The sequence below is a fragment of the Mirounga angustirostris genome, unplaced genomic scaffold (genome assembly GCF_029215605.1).
Source record: "Mirounga angustirostris isolate CCGP_5_RB_7025 unplaced genomic scaffold, mMirAng1.0.hap1 SCAF_8, whole genome shotgun sequence".
Lineage (NCBI taxonomy): Eukaryota > Metazoa > Chordata > Mammalia > Carnivora > Phocidae > Mirounga > Mirounga angustirostris.
The window spans coordinates 125004056-125026850 of record NW_026991716.1 but is presented as its reverse complement, the minus strand read 5'-3'; the positions used below and the strand labels follow the sequence as shown (position 1 = coordinate 125026850).

The following is a 22795-nucleotide window of genomic DNA, read 5'->3' as shown; positions in this document are numbered from 1 at the left end:
AGAAGCAGACTCCCCGCTGAGCAGGGAGCCCGATGCGGGACTCGATCCCAGGACTCCAGGATCATGACCTGAGCCGAAGGCAGTCGCTTAACCAACTGAGCCACCCAGGCGCCCCGGCTGTGGGTTTTGTCTGAATGATTTCTACTTCTCCTCCCTCATTTCTCCTCACGTAACCAGCTCAAAATGTAATTCTGATTTCTACTGACCTTTAAAGAGCAGATTTTTAACCTTAATATATCATTTTTGAAGAGTAATATTCAAAGCTTCACTGAACTGCCTAGACATATAACAACTGTTAACAAAAGGTAGCAACAAGAATACTTGGAATTATTCAAATTACTAGGCTGTAAAAATATGGGTGGATGTCAGTTTCCATATTAACTATCTGACAAGGCCTACATGTTCTTTGAATAGACTCAATCATTAAAACTATGACCACAAAGAGAATTCAGAGAGATTAAATCTATATTATTACAAGTATTCATATTTCTGTTTAAAGTTAGGTTGTTTGGGCATGTGTGTCGGGGGGGCGGGTGGGGAGGAATACCTCTTTGGTAAAATGGCTATCACAGAACATTACTCTCAACAAACTCTGCAGGAAAAGTTCATGTTGATAAGACCAAACATCTCAAAATATATTTAAATAAATCCAGAGCCTTTTATCTAATTTTCTAGGTGCCAGTTCAAATTTGGATCAGGAATATTGTTTTTTAGTATTTCTTTATTATATGATTGCATTGAATCATACTGTTTGGAATCCTATACCTCCAAGTGAATACAAAGTACTAAGAAGGCAATGATCTACTACTTTGATTTCCTGATTTAATCCCTTTAAATTGGGTGGCAGCATAATTTTTGAAAAAGCTTTTTATGTTACTCCTGTATTTTGGCTAATTTTGTTCTCCAACTGAGAATGGCATATGTTCATTTGTCTTACTACTGCATGCATGCTGATGGGGCAAATAATAGAGTATTTATAGAAACACAGCCAATTACTTGAGTGAGATACACTGAAAATGAGATTAACTCTACAAACACATCACCCTCTTCATTTATCTCTGTCTCAAAAAAAAAAAAAGGCAATCCAAAGAACAGAGTGATTAACTTTGGCAGAATAACTCACAACACAGTGCTTTTTGTAGTCTTCGGATTTTGATGGCTGTGCGGTAGGCAGAGAAACGTACATTATTCAGGTCAGCTGAAATGGAAAAGGAACACATTCAAAGGCAGGCTTATTGTTTAACTTCTATTGAATGGCAAGAACGTATTTGTTTACTTCAGATGATGGAAAAGTATTATGTCCGTACTCACTAAAAAGTCTTCTCTCAAAATCCACAGCATTTATTTAAGAGAATAATTAAATGTTCATTAGCACCATAGTGAGATACATTCCAAAGCAGTGCTACACTGCTTTCAAGAGGGCATTATCCAATAAGAAAAGGAGGGAAATGAGGAAAAGGAAACATGGCCTGTTAACTTCTGAAGGCTTAATAAATCCATCACACTGTAGGCTCAGGGCCCTTCCTTCTCCGCTGCTGGGAGGGACTCTCCTCCCGGGAAATCTTCCTCAAGGACAATTAGTTTTCTGTCAATGAGGCTGTCCCTGTCACTACTCCCAAAGCTAGTCTTATGTCTCCCATCCTGATCTGTTTGCTTCTTCTGCTCTTTTATAGATATGGCTAAAATTATCCCATAATCTATATTCAGATCTTTAGAAACAAGAGGTTAAATGTAGTTAATAATACTGTATATTTGAAAGTTGCTAAAAGAGTAGATCTTAAAAGATCACAAGAATAAAAAATGTTGTAATGACATGAGGTGATAGATGGTAAGTAGACCCTCTGATGGACAGCTTCATAATACATTCAAATATTGAACCATTATACTGTACACCTGTAACTAATATAACCTTATATGCCAATTATATTTCAGCTAAAAAAAAAACCAAAACACTTTGGTATCAAAGTTTGGTACCAAAAAAGATTTGGTATCAAGTTCAAAAAAAGATACTGTAATTTCTTTCTGTGTCCTAAAGACAGAGTTGTCTGTATTAGAGACTCCTTGAACTGGAAGCAAACTCAGAAATCATCAAGTTTGTACCTTCACTTTACAAACGAAAGAAACCCCTGGCTTTTCTCTCATTTGTTCAGCCTTTGTTAGCCGCCCTCACCCATCCAGATGAAAGCTCAACAGATGCCTGACATTTAAAGAGATCAAGAGGGGTGCTCTCTCCCTGCTGAAGCGGGAGTGGGTATGAGAACCTTCCGGTGCTGCTCTTCCCTCCAGCAGTGCCTTATCTACCCAAAGAGAAAACTCTTTCAAAACCACCGGACCAACCTAAAGGAAGCAGGCTAGGTCATCAGTTCCAAGTCATATTCTACCAGAAATCTACAAGATTAGAATTCTCACCTCCTGTGTTTTCTTACATTTTTATATTAAAATGATTTTAGCTTTTCATGACTACTTCGACAAAATGAAATTAGGCAAGCCAATTTTGTAACATTAACTGAACAAAATGTGAGCTAACAGGAAATTTAAAGCAATGAATTAGAGGTTGCTGCGCTGTCATTGTTTTTGTTTTCAGGCAAAGCTGAAGTTTAAGATGACTCATTGTGAGGGAGCTTGCATTCCTCCTTTTAAAATCACCCTCTTGCGATTTCAAACCACGTGTTCTCTCAAGAAGAAAGGTAAAAACTGTTTCCTGCATTGCCCTCAGAAATTCAACTGCTTTTTCTACGTCAGTGACACAATCTTTTAAACATACCATGCCATGTAGGAAAAACTGGTGCTTAGTTTCCGATTAAGAATATACAATTATCAGTCGTTTAGGTTAATTAAATAAAATAGCACTCACCGAGGGATTGAAAGAGTTCAGTCATTTTAGGATGATCCCAACAGGTTGTCTGTGTTTGGTGACTGGGGGGAAAAAGGGTAGTATATTTAAATTAAAGAACATACAAAATAATATAGGTCACATAGAATGTATGCAAATAGAATGTTTATTCTAAGTTTTTAAAATACATGCAAAATGATCCCCATGACGGATCATTCTGAAACCGATGTCCAGTTATTACTTAACATTTGAAACAATAATAAATTTTTATTTGAGCAATTATATTGTGAAAATATAAGTAAAAAATGTTGTTTTACCTCTTTCGCAAAGATTTACAACTACAAATTAAAACCCAGATATGAAGTGTGACCCTGGGGCCTCAGGCTTGGTGCAGCCAGATCAATGTAGTTTCCAGAATAATTCTACTTGTGTTAGGCAGATATAGATCCTCATTCAGAATAAATCCTCCGAGAGCAGAAGTGCTGTAAAGAGTTGCTAAACTTTAGAAGTCCTAATGAAATTTCCAAAGAACTGAGAAATGAAGAGTTTAACTCTGAATAACATCTTCACCTCGCAATCAAGTGAGGCTCCCTCCTCCTTAACCTCCAGTCTCTCCTTCCTTGGTGTAAATCAGCCCTTTTCCCCTGTGGGGGCTCGCTCAGAGCCCTAGAATTGATACAAAGATTATTTCAAGCTAAAGACATCTGAGATTGAACAGATGTAGGAAGATGTCTTTTCAGAGTTTCCTTCATCTGACTAAACGCAGAAACTTCTTGGAAACAAGGCTACCATAAATCCTCTCTCTGGGGGAGTTTCATGGCTACGAAGAAGACAGAAAAACTACTTGCACCTGCATAAACAAACATTATCACAAACTTTCTTATCTCGTGTTTATTCTCCTAAAAAACCCATTTATCTTTCCTAAAGAAACCTACTGGGTCTTCACAAAGGAGCCTTTTCTCCCCAACTTCTTTCCCCTGCTAAGTTGGGTACATATGCCCCCAATTCTAACCATCCCTTTGAGTTACTCATCACAGTATGTGCCTTGCATGCATAAGCAAATGCTCTTCTCTTGCTAATCTGTCTTTTGTCAGCATAATTCACAGACCTCCAGAAACTAAACCTAAGAGGGTGAAGGAAAAGTTGTTTTTCCTCCCCAACACCCTCTTCTGTATCTGGATTCTCTACTCCCCTTCTGCATGAATCTCTCTTGCCAATGTGACTTCATGCTCCTCTCAGCAATCAGCCTCTCTCAGTTAACTAGTACTTTTTGACAGACATTCAAGTTTTTCTCATGATGCTTATTCTTCACTTAAGAAGCAAGTTTTACATTTTCTCTTTTTCTGTAAATTCCAAAACTAAGTCACAGAATTCGAAGGCTTTTGGAAATAAGATGCAGGTAGAACAAATCCACTTACTGCTTAAATTAGGTTCCTTCTTTGTGTCTGCGTGTGAAGTGAACAGCTCCTAACTTCAAAGGATCAGTGTCCTTATATTTAAAAATACTTTACTATCCCTTTTCTAGGTCAGAATAGAGTAATAAGGTTTAACAGTACTCAAAAGACTTCTTAGATAACACTCAGTTCCTACAAAACTGTTTAGTAAGCTAAGTGAAATGGCACAGTACACGAAAGAGTGGTATTAAAATATTCATGCCATCAAATTTAAGAGAGATTATTTTTTTAATCTAGGTAATATATCAAAAATTGGGACATGTCACTGGGAAAAGAACATAAACTGTTACATATGCATATATATAACAGAACCCCGCCAAGAACTCATAATTTGCTTTGAAAAATATTTGAAATTTAGATATGAAATTGGGTATGTAAAATGTTCTGGAAATTCCAAAAAAAAATCTCACATAAATTAACATGCCTAAAATGTGAAGGTCTATCCCAGGGGAAGCTAGAAAGTTGTCTAGCTCCCATACCTGGTTCTTGACACCAATGCAGAGGTAAAATGTTTCCACTTTGTATTTGGATGCTGAACACCAACCAAACCATTCTACCATTTTCCCCTCCAGGTTGCTCCAAAGACCACAGAGAAAGTACTGAAGCTGTCTGACCTAAAATTCTTACTGTTCATAGTGTGGCCCACAGCTTGATAGAAATGCAGAATCTCTGACCTCTACTCTTTCTATTGAACTGGAATCTTCAGCTTAACAAAATCCCATGGGATTGATATGCACGTTCATGTGTGAGAAGTAACTGACCTAAAAAGCTTCTCATGCATGAAGTAAAAAACAAAACAAAGCAAAGCAAAAACAAAAAAATAAAGATTCCTCCAGATTTTGTTAATAAAACAACTTCCTCCCTACCATCAATAAGAATTAAAGAAGGATTTGCTGGAAATAGAGTATAATTCAAGAAAATCCATCAGGAGCTCCCAGTGCTAGACACCCAACCAGTATTCCCACAACCCCTGTCTCTTTGGAATAATTTAAATCCCCATGGCAACACTACTGTCCAGAGGCAGACATCCCATCATGAAGGACCAAATCAAAGCTCAAGAACCAAACTAAAGCTCTGAGTAATGCAGAGCCAAACTTTATACTTAAACAACAAATATAAGTACTCTTTCTCTCTCTAGAATCACAAGTGTGGAGCTTTGGCAAACAAGTCCTATGGAACCACGAGGGGAAAATCCCACACGGCAGCATGGCAGTGGCTGAGAATTCAATGAGAAGACCCGCTTGCTAATGGCTCTTCTGAGTGAAACAACTACTAGGAGCTGAGGGAACACACACATTTGGCAAACAGATGGAGGGAGGGAAACGGCATCCCCCTTTGTGAATTCAATACCAGTTGATTCATTAGGCAGAACTGCCAACGCTGCAAATAAACACAGCCTCTGGTTACAGAAGTATAACTGCAGCTTACCAAACAACAGTTAAAAAAAAAAAAAGGTAGTAGATGCAGTTGGCTGTTGGATTTTCTTTTTTTCTTTCTCTCTCTCCTTCTCTTTTTTTAGTGGGGGGCGGGGGAAGGATTTTAAAGGAAAATCCACAATCAACCCAAAGGCTCTAAGTATTTGAACAGCTGCAGATTGCTCAGCTCATCCAGCCAAAATGCTTCCAAGTCCTCCCAGACTAGGCAACCAAAACAGAATTGAAAGTAGCATTCTCTGCTCACCCCCCCACCCCACAAATAACAACAGCTTAGGTTCTGGCCAACCTCATATCTGAAAGAGGAGTAGAACCTCATACTGTACAGCTTGATAAACTATAAAAAAAACTAACAAAGCAGCAATCAACAGGTAAGTCCAAAATCATATGAAGAAAGCGATAGTGAGAGCATGTGATGTTTAAGTAGGGTGCTGATCTGCTTGTGAAGGGAAAAACTGAGAAGGCCTTTCATGGGGGCAAAAAAGTCAGTGGGTCTCCGAGCTATTTTAAACTCTGGAAACTGAAGAAAACTGATAGCAATGCAAATGTTTCTTATCCATAGAAATGCAAATTGTGTCCACTGGGATGCAACTGATGACTGTCCTGTGGACACTGACCAATGAATCAGCTTTACACCGAGTGGTAAACTTCATTTTAGCATCCCTTATTTGATTACGAAGATAAAATTCTTAGTGTTCTCCTGGAAACCTCTTACAACTTCTAACCCATTCTGTGATTAGTGAGTTAAATGAAATCTTTGACGCATGCTCTTTTTATATTCTACGAGACTCAAGATTTTACCTAATTTTTGATTTATTTAAATTTTTAAATTTTTATTTTTTAATTGAGATGTAACACTGTGTAAGTTTAAGGTGTTCAACATGTTGGTTTGACACATTTATACATTGCAGTAGGATTACCAGAGTTGTCTTAGCTAACCCCTCTATCCCATCACATAATTATCATTTCTGTTTTGTGGTGAAAATATTTAAAATCCAGTCTCCTAGCAACTTTGAAGTTTAAAACATAGTACTCTTGTGGGTAATCACTGTGCTGTGCATGAAATCTCCATTAACTGTTTTTTTTAATCATCCTTTAACACCCTGGACAGTTCTAGTTTCTACCTGCTATCCCATATACTTATTAAAAGAGCACCCCATGTACTCTTAAGTGTCCTGGCTGAGACAACATGTGCTCTCTGTATTTTATGGACTTTGATGAAATATTGAACCAATGAGGTTAATAAGCGATACACGTTTCTATTTATTATTATTCATAATGTATTCTGATAAGCCACAGAAAGTAAAACACAAGTGAGATTGTACACCAATGAATAGAACACAAAAATGTTGTAGAACAACACGGTCCAATATATGAGAAAAGGAACCAACAGCAAAGTACAAGTAATTTTGATAGATTGAAAAGATATTAATTTCTGGGCAATAGACTGCTCTGGGGAAGAAACTTTTTAAACCCATCTGTCCTCATTAGAGTGGCATCATTTTTTTCCATAAAACCTTAAAAGATGGCAAGAAGGCAACCTGCTTACCCCAAAACTGACACTTAGTCAATTTACTTGTTACTTGTTACAATTTACATTTACTTGTTACTTATCTACTCAATTTTATGCTTGAAACTGGATTTTGTGAGTTTTGCCATGTGTCATCTCATTTCAACTGCGATTCTAAGGGCATGTAAGAGAAAAAAAATTAAAGGTGAGTCAGTTAATTAAAAATACAAGTGAGAGAAAAAGAACGACCCATATTGTTCAGGGATAAGACAATCACAGAAAGAGAAATATTTCTTCTTTGCTGTGCATAGTGAAAGATGACGTCAACAGTAGGTCAGGATGCCTAAAATTAATTACAGTAATAGCCTACTATTTGAGTGTCCAGTCTTTACCAGGTGTCCTTCCAAACACTTTCCTCGTGTAAACTCAATCTGCATAAAAAGTCAATGAGCTGGGTGCCGACAGTATCCCCATTTTACGGATGAAGGAACTAGGGATAGGGAGGGCACTTAGATAACTTGCTCCAAGTCTCAGAATTAGCAAGTAGTAGAAATGGAATTTGGACCCGGGTGGTCTGATTTTAAGCCTGTGTTCTTAATATGGAAGTATACTTGCATGACTGAGATTCTAACATCTTTCTGATGAATCTGTCTAAATCTGAGTCCATGGTCCATCATTATAATCATTACAAACAATCTCATCTGCCTTGCTTCTCGCTCACTCCTGGCAAAACCCAAGCATGGATCAGCTCAATTACTTGCCTTCTCTGGACCTGAGCAGCTGTGCATGAATACAGCTGGAGAAAATCACTCAACAGACTAATTTTACTTTAAATATTTAACTTCAAACCTCAAATGTCCAGCCGCTGGTAACCACACAACATTCCCTAATAAACTTGCTTCCCAGACCCCAAGACAATTTATTACTGCCTTCTCTCTCCCAAGCCTAAGTTAAGTTTCCCTCCCTGCCTTATATCATTTCACTTGATCTCACACTTCATTGAAAAAAATGAGAAACCACCAGATTAGAATTCCTTCAACTTCCCACCACCAAATCAATAAATTACCTTCCATCTGTCAGATTGTCTTCTTCTCTCCTCCTTTCTGAGGAATTCCTCCTCCTATCAAAGGCCAATTCTTCCCCAAAGATTTCTTTAAAATCTCTTGTGTTGCATCATTAACCCCCTTCTCAATAAGACCATTCTCAGAATATAAACGTTGAAGGATGTGCCATCCTTACACACACAATCTCTCTCATCCCGACCTTGAATCTACATTTCCTGCTATTACCTTTTTCTCTTCTTCACAGACAAAATTCTCAAATGAGGAGTGCACAACCTCATGTCCCATTCATTACTGAACCCACATATATTTCATTTCCAACTTCACTCCTCTACCCACCGGCCCTATCAAAATTACGAGTGAACTGCACGTTGTCTGATGGAATGGCTGCTTTTCTGTCTTCAATGCCCCAGACCGTTCCTCAGGGTGGGGAGAAATAAGGGAGAGAAAATCAACTCCGTAAGTCACAAAGCACAGTAGAAGCTAAGAGATGCTATATGTAAGAGAGAATCTCCAGAATGACGGGCTTTTGCAGACTCTGCTAACACCTTCTTTATATATGCTTATGAAAGTTTATATAGAAATACAGGAATCAAGGAACTTCCAAATAATCAATTTGTATTCAGCTGATTAAAGCATAAAGAGTGAAAACAAATTCTGGCAATCTGAGGCAATGTTATTTATCTGAGTAGTATCTTCTTAAGGATCTAAAAAGTGGCATTCTCATCTTGGAATTTATAATCTCCCCAATCTTTATTTCACTTGAGACCAGAATATATAAAGAATAAGGAGTACTCCTGCCATTATGCAGATTCCTACTGTGTGTGTGTGTTGTGTGCATGACTTATTGAGGGGCCGGTGGGGGACAGATTTGGAAGAAGATGAGGAAGCTGTTTCCTCCAGGGGATGAAACATATGTGTTCAGGTTACACAGAACTTCTTGAACCCCTGCAAACACTTTCTGCCATCTTCTAGGCTTTTAAAGGCAGGAAAGCCAAGGTTACAGTTTTTGAAATATAAGAATAAATCTAAGGGAAAACTTAAGAAATTTTGAATGTCAACATTTCAGGAAAAAAAACCTTCCTGTTTAAATTCCAAATAAGATACAGGATTCTACTTGATAACAGATATTGTAAAAGCATAGAGTCTTCCTTAAAAAATGCACTAGTTTGGGGTGCCTGGCTGGCTCAGTCAGTGGAGCATGCAACTCTTGATCTCATGGTCATGATTTCAAGCCCCATATTGGACATGGAGCCTTTAAAAAAAAAAGAAAATGCCACTAGCTTGTCATGAAGATGAAGACACAAGGCAGGAAGACTAAACTGTCAACAGTGGATAACTCCAAATCTATTGGATTCAACTATAAAATGCACTTGAAATAATTTCATGCTTAGGAGTAGGTTAAAAAACACAAGCATGTAAAGGGCTATATAGAGACAAAGGCTTCCGCAACCCTAAATACAAATGTCAATATTCCAGGCATGGTTGATAGAATAATTTGTTACAAAACAATACGACAGGTTTGCTTGTATTTGTTTTTAAAGTAAAGTAGTAGGATTTATGACCAAAATGCCTGGGTGTGCAGGGAGCTTCGGCTGATACTTGTTTTGAGGGCACTGGAAGACTGTCTGGAAGAATGAACATGCACACAGTAAACCCAAGGGAGCCTTACCTTGGTCTTGGGCCCAGAACTCTGAAGCAGCCTCACCTCTGACCCTAACTCTACCCCCATGTCCCTCTAAGTTGTCACACTAGGGAGGATCAGACCAGTAATCGACATTAATCAACATTCCTGCAGGTCACCTGTTATTGAGTTGGCTCTGGGGAGTCCTCTATACCCCTGCCTGGGGTGTCAACTCCAGGATTATCTCCCACCAGAGTTTATCATTGTATCCTTCTAGCTGAATTTATATTATTTAGATTTTTAAAAAAATTTTACTACTCTATCTCTTTCATATGTAATCTTTAAAGGAGAAATCAATTTTTTTCTATACTGTTGTATTGACTCTAACACTGTATCATTTTACTTTATAATCAATATAGAAAAAGATATTCTACTTCTTTCACAGTTTATTTGATCATTATTACTTTTGTACTTTTGCTAGTTTCAATGACTACTTTAAAAATTTAATCTTTACAAATCAAAGTATGAATATCTCTTTTACCTTATTAGTGGCCCCACAGTGACCCTCTGTACTGTATAGCAGACCTTTATTAATTGCAAATTTGACCCTAAAGGTCAGACTGCACAGTAAGGCTGATGGTGCCCCTGTAATACAATGGAACTGAGTAATCTGGAAGATGCCAAGCCCAAATTCCCACTTCATGGTAATAATAACACTGGCCCCAGCAATGTATAGATGAATGGCAGGAAAACAGTATCTTTTTAAGTCCTGCACTAGTCAATGTCCTTCTCAGACAATGTCAATTCCACCTGAATTATCTCAATAAGTCAGGGCACTGGTAAATTCACTGGAAGTTGTCTGGTTACAATTTGCCAATACAAGGCTGCTGCAGGGCAGGCGGCCTGCTGTTAGTTTTCTCATCAGCCAAGGTGTGCTCATTTGTCCGAAGCTGCCTCCAAGAGCGGGAGGTATAGGGATCCCAAGATGCTTATATTCTTTCATAAAACAACTTCGTTCTTCCGTCCTCATCAGCAGAGTTGGCCCAGTGAGTTTTAAATATTTATTTTCAACACAGATAAAGTCACAGACTGTTTCTTAGAAAAATAGCCTCTCCAGTACATTCTCTTAGGCTTCTATTTCATTTATTTCTTTATCATTAAAACCAAAACACAAGCTCTACTCTTGGAAAGAGACTCAAAGTGTGTCTCAAGACTCCTCCACTGAAAATCTGGCACCAAAAGGATGCCATCTCGCATCTTGATTAAGGAGGAAGAGAGAGATGAAGACAGCTGTGGGAGGCCTTTCAGAGAGAGCTGTCTTTGTATTTCATTGTTAGTTACATCTTTGTTATGGATTTATTTTGTTTTGGGATGGGTTTCCTCCAATCTTTAAACATAAAATGCTTTATGTTAATTTTTTCTTTGTTTTGTTATAATACACCTTTGCTGCCCTGACTTTGTTGTTAGGCTGAATATTTGGATATCCCTTTGCTGTCACTCCTCTCTGCTCTTACTTAAGGGAGAAATACTTCACCTACGTCATCGAAACGGGCCCACGATTCCTCTAAAGAAATAAGCATTAATTCTCTCCTTTAGACTGTACATACATAATGAGACAAGGAAATACAGTTTATGCAAATAAACTGCATGACTGCTATAAAGAACAGCTACTTGCTCTCCAAGATTTCATTTACAACTATAAACTTTGTTTTTTTTCCCAGCACCTGATGGATTAGGGCAGCAGAGAATGCCCTTGGGAGGCAAGAAAGGGGAATTACCCTTAATGGACATGAGAATAGAAAAGGAAAATATAAAGGAGATGTAATAAGTTGAGGAAAATTTTGATTTAGGCCTAGTCATCAAGGGGAATGAGAATAAGGCAGAGAATGCATGGAAGTGGTATCTGTAGGTAAAGATAATTTATCCTGACGAGTATGCTGTAAGATTGAGAAATGTCAGTTTTTGAGACTGTGATATATATTTTCTATTAAGAAGACATCACTAAAATGTTCATGCATGCATGTGAGCACACTTAGGATTCTATCAAGAATTTAGGCTTGCACCTCAGCTTTGAGTAGAAAAACTGTTAAGACGTGGGGCGCCTGGGTGGCTCAGTCGTTAAGTGGCTGCCTTCGGCTCAGGTCAAGCGGCTGCCTTCGGCTCAAGTCGTGATCCCGGAGTCCGGGGATGGAGTCCCGCATCGGGCTCCCTGCTCAGCGGAGAGCCTGCTTCTCCCTCCCCCTCTGCCTGCTGCTCTGCCTATTTGTGCTCTCTCTCTAGCTCTCTGTCAAATAAAATAATTTTTAAATAAAATCTTTAAAAAAAAAAAAACTGTTAAGACGTGAGGGTACAGCCCGGTCATGAGTGCCGTAGCATCTTTTCTGCTAAGGCTTACTGAAAAGTCACACGCTCTAGCTTCAGAGATGACATCGTAGAGCGAGAAAGGAAAACCACATTTCCTAACTTCACCTTACTAAATTCTACGAAAGAGTCTGACTTACTAACAGACCGGACATGTATAGAACCAGCTATGGTAAAAGCCCTATGGGACTTAGGAGCCAGCTCTGTTGAGCATCCTAATCATGGACAGAAATCTACCCAATGACAGAAATCTCTGACCATGGAGCTGAGGAAAGGTAGTGGAAGGATACAGTTTGCTCCCCTACCTTTCAATTCCTGTCAAGATCCGACTGGCAGGACTGTGGAGAACCACATTTTTCTACCTATCAAAAAGCACCTTTGTCCATTACTGCACCACAGTGTGACATTTCCTTAAACATATAAAGCATATATTACCCTACAGAAACGAGCCTACGAAAATTAGCTCTGCACTCAGTTGCTGGCCCATAGTAGGTGCATCATAAATGGCAACCGGTCCATAGCATGAAAAAAAAGGATGTTTGCTCAAATTTTCTCCACCTGACTGCTCCTTCCTAAATATATCTTCATCCTACCCAACTTTTCCATGTGACTAAAACTTCTATTCTCTCCTTCACTCAATGCAGAGAATTGGAGGCTTAGTGGTCAAGAGGGCGGAGCTGGAGTCAGTCCCCGGCTTTGAACACTAGCTCTTCCTTGTACTGGTTGTGTGACTTGAGCAAGTTATGTGTGTACTTGTTATCTAAGCCTGGCCTGTAAATGGGGTAATGATAGTCCCGACACTTCAGTGAGAATTAAGAGATAATTACAGGATTAGCATAGTGACTGGCAAATGAATATCCAAAAAATATAATTCATTTCAGTGATCATTATTATCACCCGCTATGACTATTTACTATTATTATTTCTGGATCAAAATAACAAGCAATGAGTTTTATATGATTAATGTGACATATTAGGAAAGTTCAACCCAAAGCTTTTATTCATTGTTCCCTTTATGCCTGAAACACCCTGGATATTAACTTTCAGCTGAGGAAATGAAAAACGTGTGCAAAACACAAACACATGACTAAAAATTCACAGAGAAAGAAATCTGGCTTTTATCGTAGATTTTTGTATATTATAAAGGCAGAAGGAACCATTGCAGGTTTCCTTAAACTGATAGAACAATGAGCTGTCACTGGATTATACTAGAAAAGAAAAAATAACCAGATCAGATTGGGAAAGCCTACCTTAGAAGAAGCAAATATAATTTAAAGATATGAGTTTCAACTTGAGATATTAACACAGAGGGATTTATACTACATAGACCCTTACAGTTCAGATCCATATTCTATCATTTTATAGAAACAAATGAGTCTGGGACCACTGCAGTACACCTCAAAATATTAATGAAAAAACACCTACAGAGAAAGAAATGCGTTGAGGAGCCATCAAAGTATGTTTTAGCTAATTGATTAAATTAAAATATGAAATAAAGACAATTTGTTCTTCCCATTCTCCTTTCAACTTTCTCACTATATTCTGGCATTAGAGTATACAAAATTGTATACTTCCACATTGAAAATAATTACATTTCTACCTGCCTCTTATTTTCTTTTTGGCTAAATTAATATATCCCATTAATATGCTCCAGGAAATTCTAGCTGCATGACAATCATGCTAAATTTGTTTTTAACATTCTTCCTCTACTTACTTGTGCAGCCATGAGAAGGGAAATGTATATTAAAAACCCTTCACTCATTATTTACTTGCTTGTTAATTTACTTGGGAATTAAATTCTGTTTTCATAACATTTCTTCATCTGGAAATATACTATCTCATATTAACCCTACCTCCAGAGATTGATGTACTTTATTATGAAGAAATAAACTGTTAAGTTACACAACAGAGCAGGTAATGAAAGAATCTGGCTAAGACGTTTTCTAAAAATAAGAGAATTCATCCTATATACCTGGAGAGATCTCTAAATATTTCAAAGTCCTAAAAGACATTTAACAGTAAAACTATATATATATTCAAGGAAATTCAATCTGTCACCAATGATGTTGAAAGATATTTTAGGATGCTATAATCCTACAGGTCATATTAAACATATTGGCCATCACTGCATTATACATATTTTAAAGTGCTGGTCATGGACATGGAGCTCTAGCCAATGAGAAATGAGAGAAACGAGCTTTTGCTGCACTGGTCTGCCCCATCAGATCTCATAGTCTGAACGAGACTATAATCTTGTGAGAGCCTACCAAAATTATTAAAATTCTGAATCAGTGAAACTCTGACTTAATGTCATTTTTAGTCATATATAACCAACCTGGACATAGAGAAATTCCTTTTTTATAGCAGTGCTAAAATTCAAGGTAGATTTTTAAAATGACAAATCAAATAGATAACCACTGTATAACATAATCAAACAAGAGAATTAATATGTTCTTTATCCAGTAAAGACAAAAATCTGCCTTGCTGGATCCAATCAATACTTCAAAAAAAAAATCAGATAATAAAGATTCTTTGTCAGTTGAGTAAAACAATTTAATTTAAAATAATTTCATGGGGGCGCCTGGGTGGCTCAGTCGTTAGGCGTCTGCCTTCGGCTCAGGTCGTGATCCCGGGGTCCTGGGATCGGGCCCCACATCGGGCTCCCTGTTCGGCGGGGAGTCTGCTTCTCCCTCTCCCACTCACCCTGCTTGTGTTCCTGCTCTCACTATCTCTTTCTCTCTGTCAAATAAATAAATAAAATCTTAAAAAAAAATAATTTCATGGACTTCTTGATTTTGTATAATACATATGTTAGTTTTCTATTGCTGCTGTAACAAATGACTCCAAAATAAATGTCTCTCTAAGCTAAAATTGAGGTTTGCAGGTCTGTGGTCCTCCTTGGAAGTTCTAAAAGAGAATCCCATTGGCTTGCCTTTTCCAGTTTCTAGAGGCTGTGAGCATTCCCTGACTCATGCCTCCTTCTTCACATGCTGCTATTATTATTATTATTAACTCTTATCGCAATGAAAATGTAAACATTTTAAAAATGGTTTAAATTTGGATCAGATTTACACCTTCTCTCAACAGAGACATGGCAATTTACCCAGCCTCTAATTTCTTTCCATTCATGATTGCCCAAATTTGACACCAGCCAATTGCTTTGCTACCTTATCCTTAAGTTTATCACAACCCAGTACACTATAGACACTACAATGAAAGAAGTAGTAAATTCCATTAAGGCAATATAACATATACTATTACTATATTTCATATATGGTATGGTGATACATCTCAGACTACAATAAAACCTTCAAAAGGAAATACTATTTCACAAACACTGACTTCATATACAAATTTTTCAGGAAGAGGGATATTGGAAGAATAGACTATTAGTGCTAGCATGGATTTTGGAGATCCACTTGCCATTTAGGAAAGATATAAAGGAAAGTTGGCCCACAGATCTTTACCCAACTTGCCTGAGGTCAGCTGGCTAATCTGAGACAGAGCTGACTCCTAATAATAGTGATTATTTTTCCAGTAATTATAATGCTGTTCACCATACACATAAAACAGAGTCAGCTAGGACTGTCATCACTTTAATACATTGTAAATCAACAGCTTTGCTAATTTACACCTCAAAGGATTGTATCATTCTGTCTTAGGACAATACTTAGCCTAAGTCAAGGACTGAATCCTACTTAGACCTTGTGTAAATGATACAAAATGTATAAAAGGTTACATAATAAGGAGAAACTTAGTATGTAAGAAGGAGAAACTGTCAGGTTGACAATAAAAAAAGGAAGGATGATATAAGCCTAAACTAATATTGCAGATAATTTCCATAAGTCAAAAAACCCTGGAGATACTGAACTTTTTAATGATAAAAACACTGCTTGTTTTTGGTGGATTAGAATGAGAAGAGTACAGCACGTTTTAAATGGATTTTCTGGGAGAAATAAAAATGGTTTAGAATCAGTACAGTGTGAGAAACAGCATCATGTCAAGAGTTTGACATATTTATTTATTTAAAGATTTTATTTTTATGTAATCTCTACCCTCAATGTGGGGCTCGAACTCACAACCCTGAGAATCTCAAGCTCCACTGACTGAGCCAGCCAGGTGCCCCAAGAATCTGACATACTTAGAAATTTTGTCAGTTTCCCCAAATATTTTAATATCTGTTAAAAAAAATATATGGTAAACATACCTATAGCCTTAACCTAATAAACTACAAATATTACTCTGATTTTTAAACTAACTTCTTTTAAATACTAAATATATATATAGTTTCCTTCAGACAGTAGGATTGAATTCCATTTTCTAAAGTTACAAGGGAAAGCCTCTTAAGTTATCAACATAACGTTAGTTTTTTGGTATCATAAAGGAGAATGAAAATCAACTTACTTGATGTAATAGGGCACTTTATTATGTGAAATGGATCTTTGCCATGGCAGCTGGACTGAAGCTGAAGAAACAAAGGGAGGTTATTGGAAACACTGCTCACCCAAAAGCCTTATGCCCTAGTGCAAAACAACTGAACACATTTTATAGCCAATTCAATGAGAACTACTCTGGTTTTTGAGCTGGATTCCTATAATTATGAAATCTGCTAGGCTAAACAAACAGTGGCTTCTTAAAGATTCATTTGAAGCAAGGGAAGAAACAACACAGGTTCAGTTTCAAATGCCAACTCTAACTAATTGAACCTGTTGCTAAAAATACTTTTCAAAATCAAGTTTTATTGTTTATAATCACCACAATTTAAAACTTAGTGCTATCTGGAAAATGGACTGCATATATTTTTTGATTAAGCTAAAACCAAAATTAATTTTACCTGGTATATCCAGATTATAAACTAGATTTCACAAGACTGAATTTTCCAGATCATTAATAACGTGCTTTACTTTGCTTCACAGGAATAACTATCTAGGACAGATGGCATTTAAACAAACTCATTTGTATTAATCTTAAAAAGGAAAGATTAAGATAAACACAGGCAAAGGGTTGTTAAAAAAAACAAACAAACAAGGTAATTATGTGGATAGAAGAATCCCAAATACTTACTTTCATCTGAAATGCACAGAAAATACAGTTTCCTACTTTTACATCAGATATCACTATGACTGAGATTTTATGTTTTGTTTTAGGTATTATTTTTGTTGAGGTACTGATTTCTTACAATTCCAGTTATTCCTTATTTATAAAAATAGATTATTCCTATATAATTAGTTGAAGACTTATTTAAGAAGAGTTAAACATGTAAAGCTGGAGCTACTAAGGAATTTTGCTAAATAAACTAATAAACAAGCAATTAAAACACATCTTTGCAATTATCACTAGGCTCTCATAGAGTTGTCATAAATGCTTTTTTTCTGAATTTCATGTCATAATAATATCTTATAAAAATATAGCATTCTAAACTTTGCAAAAAGCCTTTTCAAATATATCTATTTATAAGGAAGTCAACAAATCCATATTAGAGCCCTATCTGATACGTAAGGAACTAGATACTCAGAAGTGAAATAACTTGCCCCATAAAGAAATGGCCGAGCTCAGACATGATCTCAAGATTTCCGACCACTAGTTCAGCAATTTTTCTGTTCAACAATTCTTCTCTTTATAACATGTGAGTGCTCCCTTCTGCAACTATGTCCATGAAAATATAAAAGGGCGATGAAAATGTGGAAGTAGGTATAATAAATTTCTCATTAGAGCCAACCTCATTTCAGTGTTGGCACCAGGCTAATAGGTCAGTTTATTTTGTGTTCAAACTAAACAGACTCCTTTTATAACCATGGCTGAAGTCCAAGAAATATTATAAAGCCAATGATTCCAAGCAGAAAGAGATAACAATTATTCAATTTATTAATTGGGATTTTGTTTACACTCATGTTAACCACTGTTTTGATTTGAAAAACTCTGACCTCCTTGGACAATCAGGGCCAGACAATAACAGGCCACATGCTTGAGTTTCACAAAGTGATTGTGAATTTTACCATGTTTTCCTTCCTAAAGAACATGAGTTGGATTTTTATCATGAAAGAATGGTTGCTAGGAGAAAGTGTAGAGTTTCATCAATACTAATAGATAACTAATCCTTAGAACTGTAAGTAGAGTCACAATTATTTGTTAAATTCCTCTTTAATTTGGCCTTAGCACATAGCTTAAATTAAGTTTAAGAAATCTGAAGTAGTTCATACCTAATGAGGAGACTGCAAACTTACTTTATCAATAACGATGGCATCCCAACTTTAGAAATGCATCCTCGCACCCAGTATATTCCAGGAAGGACTACAATCACTCAAAGATAGGCTATCTAAGGGCTCAGGTGTGCGAAACAGAAAACATGTGTGCGTGGGGGGAGGGGAGGAAGGGGGAGAGAAGGGGGGAGAGCATGAGGACTGGAGGACAGGAGGGGCAGGAAATGACTAACTCAGATTCTTGAAACTGTGAAAACAGAAAAGCCTGACCTTGAATTGAGGTAAAGCAGATTATGAACCATGACAAAAGATTAAGGGAAAATACAAATGTAATCAATTTAGTTGGAAGACATGGTATTACTTCAGTTTTCTCTATTATTATAGATACAAAGAAGTTATCATAATTGGGAAATAAGATGTGCCTTAAGTTTTAAACTTCATTTATATTGAAGTAAACAAACTGTTTTCTGGCATATGTTTGCCAGGACAAATAAAAGGAAAGAAATTAATAGTGAAATCATCAGTGCCAAGAACTGTGCTAGGTGCTCTGAAACTCACTATGCTTTCTCACTTAATTTTCAAGGCGATCAGAAAAACTAAGTATTATTATAGTAATTTTAAGATAAAGAAATTAACTTTCAGGAATCTACAGGTCTGGCAGACTTAATATTTTAATCTTAATTTGGATGACTCTGAATCCTACATTCTTTAGTTTCCCCAGCAGTGAACGATAAAGTAGGAGCTCAAATTACTTATATGAGATCTCATAAACAGTCCGTAAAATTAAAAATTTCAGTTGGAGAATTCTACATAAAAATCTACATATGTGGTTTGGCTACATCTGCAATACTTGACCAAAAGAAAAGCTAAGTATGATCACAGTGAACCTAATAAACAAAAATCTCGGATCCATGGGGAGTTATTTTTTTTTTACTGCTAAAGATACAGGTACATTTTAAATTAATAAACACTTTTTAAGAAGAAAAGCTAATTAGAAATCTTAAAATATAAAAATGATTTTTTATTGTGAAAAAGTTCATAACCTTTGTTTATGATACAGCAATGATGATATGAGGCTACATTAATTATTATAGCCGATGGTCCATTGAAAAACCATAGCTAAAGAGAAATTCAGTTTTGCTCCACTTCGGAGACTTATCAATTGTGACCAGATTATTACAACTAATAACCAATAAACAATATTGTAATTAATCTTAATATTGCTTTTTGTACATTTACCTAATATAAGTAAATATATTTGGCAACAAAGAATATGGCTCCTTGAGGCAAAGTGAAAGAATATGCTCATTCGTTCAATTAATGAGAACAGTCAAGTTTATTAGTACTTACTAGAAAGAAAATGCTGAGAGGATGGCCCAAAATCTCTATGGGCTTCCTGAAGCTGTTTAAGGCGATCATCCACAGAAACCTGCACATACACATGCAAGAAATAATTTGATTTGAAAACAATGACTTTAATAACATACTTGATTTAAGTATTTTTTCTATTTAAATTCAATTATCCAACATATAGTACATCATTAGTTTCTGATGGAGAGTTCAATAATTTATCAGCTGCGTATAACACCCACTGCTCCTCACATCACATGCCCTCCTTAATGCCCATCACCAGTTACCCCATCCCCCACCCACCTCCCCTCCAGCAACCCTGTTTACTAAATGATGCTACTGCCCAAGATATGATTGCTTGTATAGACTCCTTCTCTATCTCTGGGATCAAAGTACTGGGATTAAAATAGACTTCTTCTGGTACCAACTGACCGCAAACAGTGCCAGGCACTCTTCTAAGCAGTTTATACAAATTAACTCTTTTAACCCTCACAATAACCACAATAACCACAATTACAGTATTATTATTATTATCACCACTTTACAGATGAAGAAATTGGGACACAAAGAGGTGTCCAAGGACAGAAAGTTAGTACATGAGAGTACTAGTATCCAGACACAGCTAATCTGGTGCCAGAAGCTATTGCTTTCCTATTACTCTACGTTGCCTTGAAAGCAGTAAAGCTCGAAAGCATCTAAAGTCGAGATGTGGCTGTGTGGCCAGTGGCCACTCACCTCCCTTCTGTAAGGAAGGTGGTAAAAAGTGCCACAGGAAGCGAATGAAGAAGAAGTCTCAAATACTCCCAGGGAAAAAACAGATAGATGATGGTAGACAGCTGGACAGACAGAAAGGTAGATGACAGAGAGATCGAATTAGACGATGGATCAATAGATAGAGGTGGATGGAGAGCACAAAGATATAGGAGTATGTAATCTCTTATTTGTCTCCACGTTTGTGTCCAATCATCTCGACTTGAGGGTATTCAAGTGTATAGCAGCCGATTAGTATACTTTCTGAATTGGTCCTCACAACTTCCCCCGTTAGCTCTCTACATTATGAAAATGCAGAATTGGTCCACCGAGAAACTAAATGCAAATCAGAACGACTGCACACAGCCTACTGACACTTCCATTTTCTTTTTCCTTGTCCTGGCCTCTGTCGTTCGAGTCAGCTGTTCCACACAGATTGTCCATCTTATTTTCAGCTGCCTTTAAAAGAAATGTGTGTATCTCTGGCTCACTGGACAGCTCTAGTTTCTCTTGCTTAGCTATTTAAATTGCATTAGCAAGTGCTTTGTTCATTAAAGCCAAAAAAGCACTCAAATGCCACACTCTATGTTCAGGAGAAGAGAAGATGCTAGTCCTGAAACGGAGTGACATTGCTGTCAGCAGAGATTCCTTCCGGTCTTACTCAACCAGCAACCAACATCTGAGCTCTAGCAGCTACAAAGCTCAGAGATAAGGATAAGAGAATACATATCCTCTTCCAAGCATAATGTATTCCCTGACTTCTAATCTTTGGAGATAGTGATAACACGAGCAGAAGGCGATCAGGATGGACCACAGGAATACCTACATGAAGGCAATGAATTAGGGAAATGGGGCAGAAGGAAAAAAAGAGAAAGTCAAACACTTCTGTGTTCCACTCACTAGAAAAGCACATATGAGTTTAACAGATCCTGCTTTACTAATCCCAGGTTATTAACACTCTTTTCAAATATAGAAAAGACTGTTTAATATTATGCACTCATTTCTTAAATCTTCATATTGATGAAGAACATATGAACCATTGGGTATTCGATGTTTGAGTTAATTCAGGAAACCTAGTATGCTATAAAATATTATAGCTTTAAAATAAAATGTTTTTGTGTACCACCTCCAATCGCACATTTATCTCATTAAATACAGTATTTTAGGCCTAAAATATAGAGAGAAATGCGTAAGAATTATTTTTTTAATATTCCACTTAAATTATCCTGCTAGTTTTCAGGGAAAAAATGATTATTTACGACTCCAGGGAACTGGCCATTGAACATGACAAAGCTCTGAAAAGACTAAACCTAAAACTACTGACTGGCAAGTATGGTGACTTGTAAATGCTGATACCTAGTAATACTCAAAAGGGTTCTTCTGGGTTTGGCTCTATTAAATCTGGGATGAGCAAGTATTATCTAGAGTCACTAAAACAACTTAGACCTAAGAGCTAAAGGTGAAAACACCACAATAGTATAAATGTGCTAGCTGGAAAGAATGAACAAGATACCTAAATAGCAAACAGTGGAAGAAGGATGGAGATTTATTAACTTTGCAAAAGGAAAAAAAATAAATACATGATTAAAGTAAGAAAAAGGACTCCTTCATGAGCCACTATGAGAGAATGTTTCTGTGACCTATAATAGATCTCAATTACTATGGTTTATCTGACCCTTTGCAGTTTTCTACAAATATCATATGAATAGTACATCATAAAATTACATTAAAACCTCTATTCATAAATAAATGGGCCTCTGGGTTCAAGATATGGAAAGACAAATACTTGGTGATATTACATGCTACAAATCCATTATCAACTACAACTAGTAAAGAAGGAGGAAATGATGGTGTGCAGTAGAATAATCAGGCAGGATTTAAGGACCAATTGTGTAAAGCTGGATCACGAAGAGGGATAAACTAATACCTGCAGAAGTTTCCATCGCATATTAAGATCATCTAGCTGGCGAGACATCTTCAGAGATGGATGCAGGTCAAGTGGAGACAGCTGACTGGATAAATCATTCACTGTTTTAACTTTTAAGTTGATTGGTGCAATTTCTTCTCTAAATGCCTGGAAGAATAAAAACAAAAACAATGACTATGGAAAAGAATATAACAGAAGGTAGTATTTTGAACCTTTCTTCAAAGAAAATGGCAAGACCAGCTGAGACGCCACTGACAACAGTTGTGCACTCAATGACACCTCAGCTCAGGTC

The 22795-nt window shown here is 36.9% G+C and overlaps 1 protein-coding gene across 12 annotated transcripts in view; it reads right to left on the bottom strand.

The window, feature by feature from the left end:
* UTRN (utrophin) overlaps positions 1-22795 on the bottom strand; it is a 496097-nt gene that overhangs the window by 64664 nt on the left and 408638 nt on the right. For all 12 annotated transcript variants that reach the window (XM_054505586.2, XM_054505588.2, XM_054505587.2 and 9 more), the window contains 5 exons: positions 22504-22650; positions 19827-19905; positions 16681-16741; positions 2855-2916; positions 1124-1198 (listed from right to left, as the gene is read on the bottom strand). In XM_054505586.2, the coding sequence (XP_054361561.2) occupies positions 1124-1198; positions 2855-2916; positions 16681-16741; positions 19827-19905; positions 22504-22650 (424 nt within the window). The remainder of the gene's footprint in view (positions 1-1123; positions 1199-2854; positions 2917-16680; positions 16742-19826; positions 19906-22503; positions 22651-22795) is intronic.